Source organism: Triticum urartu, chromosome 6 (genome assembly GCF_003073215.2).
Source record: "Triticum urartu cultivar G1812 chromosome 6, Tu2.1, whole genome shotgun sequence".
Classification (NCBI taxonomy): Eukaryota; Viridiplantae; Streptophyta; class Magnoliopsida; order Poales; family Poaceae; genus Triticum; species Triticum urartu.
The window spans coordinates 425,178,329-425,183,595 of NC_053027.1; the positions used below are offsets into that span (position 1 = coordinate 425,178,329).

General features: G+C 44.0%; 1 protein-coding gene across 1 annotated transcript; it reads right to left on the reverse strand.

The window, feature by feature from the left end:
- Positions 1-494: 494 nt before the first annotated feature.
- LOC125513935 (40S ribosomal protein S4) lies at positions 495-2,846 on the reverse strand. Its single transcript, XM_048679154.1, has 5 exons — positions 2,693-2,846; positions 1,943-2,020; positions 1,669-1,849; positions 1,464-1,561; positions 495-1,104 (listed from the first exon to the last, which is right to left on the reverse strand). Exons 1-5 carry the CDS (start codon positions 2,693-2,695, stop codon positions 667-669), a joined length of 798 nt encoding a protein of 265 aa, XP_048535111.1. The 5' UTR covers positions 2,696-2,846; the 3' UTR covers positions 495-666.
- Positions 2,847-5,267: the final 2,421 nt, after the last annotated feature.

The window sequence follows — 5,267 nt, forward strand, 5'->3', positions numbered from 1 at the left end:
TGGTTACCCATAAAACCGATTTAGGGTACCGTGCGGCATCTGGCAGAAAACATTTTCTCCTCTCATCCCTGGCCCGCTGTGCTCGAACTAAATGGCCCGAACAGCCGCCACCACTGGGACGCACACGGATGAACGAACTCAAACTCCAACTCAAACAATGTCGCCAGGCACCTCTGACCCTAGTTAGTTCAACCAAAAGAACTGAAGCTTCAAAAATAAAGTGAATTCTGCACATTTAGTTGAATTGTTGAACTAAAGAGTTAGTTCAATCAAATGAACTAAAGTTGAATTCCAAACATTTAATTGAATATAATTGAACTAAAGAGGGTCCGCTCAGGGTTCCAGTATTCCACACAGTTGACAAGCTGGGGCCAAAGGTTCCACAACAACTCCAACCATGAAGTCAACCCCAAAAGAAGCAAAATCAGAGGTTGCAAACATCTTCCAACTTTGAACAGAGAGCATTTTATCAGATAACATTTAAGATAACCGGATGAGGTCTCGAAATAGCACTTAATAAGATAAACATCCACATTACATCTAGAGGCAACCACGAGTTCGCAAATCAACAAACATCAGGCAAAACTTAAAAACGATGGTTCCAGGAACATAGTTCTATATCCTTGCAGATAACTGGCTATAGCAAAACGACTCAACGCCTCAGAATCAGGCCTTGGCAGCAGCCTGGGCAGCGGCATCCCGCTTCCTCTGCTCCTCAATGATGGTGAGCTTGATACCCTTGCCCTTGGGGAGGCTCACCCATGGCTTGGTGCCCTTGCCGATGGTGAACACATTGCCCAGACGGGTGGCGAACTGGTGGCCCTGGGCATCCTCAACGTGGATGGTCTCGAAGGTTCCCTTATGCTTCTCCCTGTTCTTGATCACACCAACACGCCCAGTGTTGCGCCCGCCAGTCACCATGACCACGTTACCAACGTCGAACTTGATGAAGTCAACAATCTTGTTGGTCTCCAGGTCGAGCTTGATAGTGTCATTGGCCTTGATGAGAGGGTCTGGGTAGCGGATGGTGCGGCCATCATAGGTGTTCAGGTAGGGGATGCCCTTCTGGCCGAACTGGACAGACCTGACCTTGCAGAGCTTGAACTGCACATGAAGGAAACAAAGTCAGTAGATGAATAGATAATGGTATATACTACATTTAAGGATAATAAAACAAATGACAAACTAGAATTTATCTATGCAGTATCTGAAAACAAAATTGCATCTTCAGAAAATGGAAGACAGGATTGAAACAGTTAAGCATGGTGAGCAAATAGAAAAGCAAACATACAACAGAGTGGTACAATGGTAGGCAAACAGCAAGGTCTTCATTGCAAGAGGATATCGATACTTACCCATATACAAGTAGGTTTCATAAGTACAATATAAGCAGTTCTAGATATCAGAAGGCATCAGCATTATGGAAGACCAGGATGACATTACAGAAACAGGATAGACCTAACCTTAGCATCCTCATCCCTGACAGAGTGAAGGCGGAAGCGGCCCTTGGTGTCATACAGAAGCCTGTAGTTCTCACCAGTCTTGGGAATGGAAATGATGTCTAATAGACAAAAATGAATATATCAGCAATCAAGTGACGTTAACAATCTTTGCAGAATGTGAGTTCACGTAGGATACAAATAATTCTGTTACAAGATTAGAGCATACCCATGAAACCAGCAGGGTAGGTCTTGTCAGTGCGGACCTTTCCATCAACCATGATATGACGCTGCATAAGGATAGACTGCACTTCACGGTAGGTGAGAGCATATTTCAGTCTGTTCCTCAGGATGAGGATCAGAGGAAGGCACTCCCTGGCCTTGTGAGGACCAGATGATGGCTTGGGGGCCTGAAATCAATAGACAAATCAAGTATCAGATCACTGAACAAAAACATCTTAAATGCCTGAAGAAGTACAGGATAGAAGAACTGATGCACTTACAAAAGCTCCGCCAAGCTTGTCAAGCATCCAGTGAGACGGGGCATTGAGCCTCTTCAGATGCTTCTTCAAACCCCTAGCCTGTTGACAGGTAAACAAGGACAACAATTATTGTCTTTTCGAAACATGAACAGCAAACAAGTACAGTATCCCACATTAGATCATAAACCTCACAAAAATGGTTAGATTATAAGAGATTGCTGCAAGTCTTGATGGAATATGTGTTCTACTTAGTATTCATCGAACTTAGGGTGAGTAATTTTAGCATGAAAATTGCTGGCTACAACTGTGAGCATTAGGCAGGACATCTCAAAACAAATTCTCCTCGGAAAACACTTTGGAACAAATAGAGAAGAAACGAAACTGATCTACAATCTACAACAAGATATACAAATCTGGTCAAATCATGCAGCTAAATCTTCCAAAGCCACACCGGTAGCGGCCTCTAGATCATGAATCAACGCAACGCTACATGGATTGAGAGTTGATCTATGTTAGAACAGGCATGGAACCCACTAGCAGTACACGCTACAACCCATCAACCACAGGAATCACTAGGGAAAACACGAGCAAATCTACCGAGCCAAGTAAGAGCACAAGCCACCGAATGACCTCAACCCTAACCAAGGACCTCAACAACAGAGAGCCGGCGGCGCTACCGCATTCGAACGGAGGCGGCCACGGATCGGATCTACAAGCGAGAGGCAAGGAAGCACGCGGAGGGATGGAGATGGGGAAAGGGGCGGCGCTCACCATGGTTGCGAGCTCGGGCTAGGTCGCCGTGCTTCTCGTCTTCGGGCACCTCCGCCGCCTGCTCCTTCTCCTGTGCTACGCGCCGCCGCCGGGATGACAAAGAATGAGGGGGAAGCGAGGGGGCGAGAGAGCTTATATATATACTGCGAGGGGTAGGGTTTTAGTCCCCCCGTTCGGCTGTGTGGGCTTTCGGCCTGGTCTTGGGCTTGACACGGTTGTGGGCAGCTGGCGAACAAAAGCCCAAATCCTCCCTGTGGCTCTGGGCCATATCTCAAGAAGAAAGGGTGGGTTCTGGACCATAGTTTTTCTTTTCTTCTCTTTTTGAATGTAGCTCTGGTCTCTGGACCTTAGCCAACAGCGACTGATGTTAAAAAAAAAAAACTAACAGCGACTGATGTTAAAAAAAAAACTAACAGCGATTTTTATATCAAAAAAGAAAGGCTAACTGCGACTATTCTCAAAAAATAAGGTAACAGCGACTGATATTTCTCTCAAAAAAAACAGCGACTAGTATATGAAATTAAATTCCCAAAAAAGGATCTATTGGAAAACACTTTCTCAACACATAAAAAATATTGATAATGACTTGCCCAAGTGGACTCACCTATGGCCCATAATATATATCATTTTCAACTCTAAATTGTAATTATGATGCTTAGTGTAAGATAAAGCGTGGATTTCCAAAAACTTAGATTGTGCCCTAAAATGTATAATATGAATCAATCACGAGTGGTTTCAACACTGAGCTTTTTGGCACTACCAGGGATGATATAAATCTGAATCTCGTATTCCTATTATTTTCGTGCTCTCCGAACACCCTAATTTAACCTAATATACGTATGTTTGTTCATTCATCATTGACCTTTCAATCAACCACACGCATACGCCATCGGTTCCACTATCGATGAGTTTTAGGCATATGTCTGGTCGAGCACTTGACTTCATCTCAACTTGTTGTATCGAGATCTAAGATGAGCAACAACGACAGACACAAGGAGAACAACAACGAGAGGTATGAAGAAGTCATGGAAATGAGGTCCAATTTGGTCTAGGATCCGGATGTGTTGCTAGTCACCTTTTTCCAAAAGTTTTAGGATGATATCAAGCCGGTGATCATGTCCATGTTTCAAGAATTCTTTGTTGGCACCCTTGATATTTCTCACCTTAACGTCAGTGTGATAACCTTTATCCCTAAGATTGTGGGGGCATAGTGATCAAGCAACTTTAGGCCAAACACGGTGTTTAACGTTATCTAGTGAATCATTGTGAAGGTGTGTGCGGCTAGATTTGTCATGCTTGCTCACAAATTGACACACATGAGCCAATACGCTTTTGTTAGTACTTCATGAAGTTATCCATGACGTTATGGTTAAACACCAAAGAGGCATCTTCCGTAGGTTGGAATTCCAAAAGGCGTATGATTGCCTAGATTGGTCATTGCCTCGTCAAGTGGTGGAAAGGAGGGGCTTCGAGGACCGCTTGATTTGTGGGATAATGCAAAATGTTGTCCAGCGGGAGCACCTCTATTGATAGTAATGATGAAATGGGTCCCTACATGAGATCTTCTCGCGGTGTGAGATAGTGTAAGTGCATCGAGTGCCCCCTTAGTGGTTTTGGAATATTGAAGACAAATAGGTTGAGGAACTAATGTGTTTGTGAGTATACACATGAAACAGAGTCCCTGAAGATTTGGTTTAACACATGGAAGACGACCCCTAAAAATGAATTTCTTCAAGTGAAGAATTTGGTTATGAAATTGGTACGGCCTTTGAAGAAATTGATGAGAAGACTTTGAAGCTCGAAGACTTTTGTTTTGATAGTTTCTTTTTCTTCTTCCTTGAGTCATAGGAAAACCGTACCGGTAAAGGGGGTCTAGGTAAAACATATTTCACAGTTCCAAAGTGATGCTCAAACTGACTCAAACCTATACACGCAACAACCGATTCGAGTGAAACCTTTGGAAATCTCTAGTACAGTTGACGCATTTGCTAGCGACAGTGACGAAGTTCATCTAATCATTGACGAATTTGTTTAGGTTGAGGAGTTAGGAGTTCGCCAGTGCGATCTACCTATCGTGAGGAAATTGAGTGCCCCGACGAATTTGAGTGTTCAAATTCCGGTTGTTGTTGCGCCGTGGGCCAGCTGTCGAGTGGATCCTTATCCTGACAACAGTCAAATCAGAGAAGGGCATGAAAATTCATCTCGGGTTGCCCCTGACTATAAATAGCCGCCCCCATAATCACTTGTTGGTTGGCTGCTCCGAGAGAACTTGACGCTTGTCATTTGGGAGCAACCCATCCTCTGACGACTTTGAGAGAATCCCAAGTGAGGAAAAACCCAGAGCCAAAGTGATTGAGCATCACTAAAGAGATTGATCTGTGTGATATGACGCCTGTTACCTTTGAAAAGTGTCATTCTTCCAGACGGTGAGGCGTCAAGTTTTGAGTACACCAAGAGTCATTGTGGTGTGCTGGTGAACAAGTCTGTGAAGGTTTTGGAAGTCTACCTTGAAGACTTACCATGAGTGATTGGGTGAGGACTAAGTGACCTTAGCTCAAGAGGAATATGGTGATGA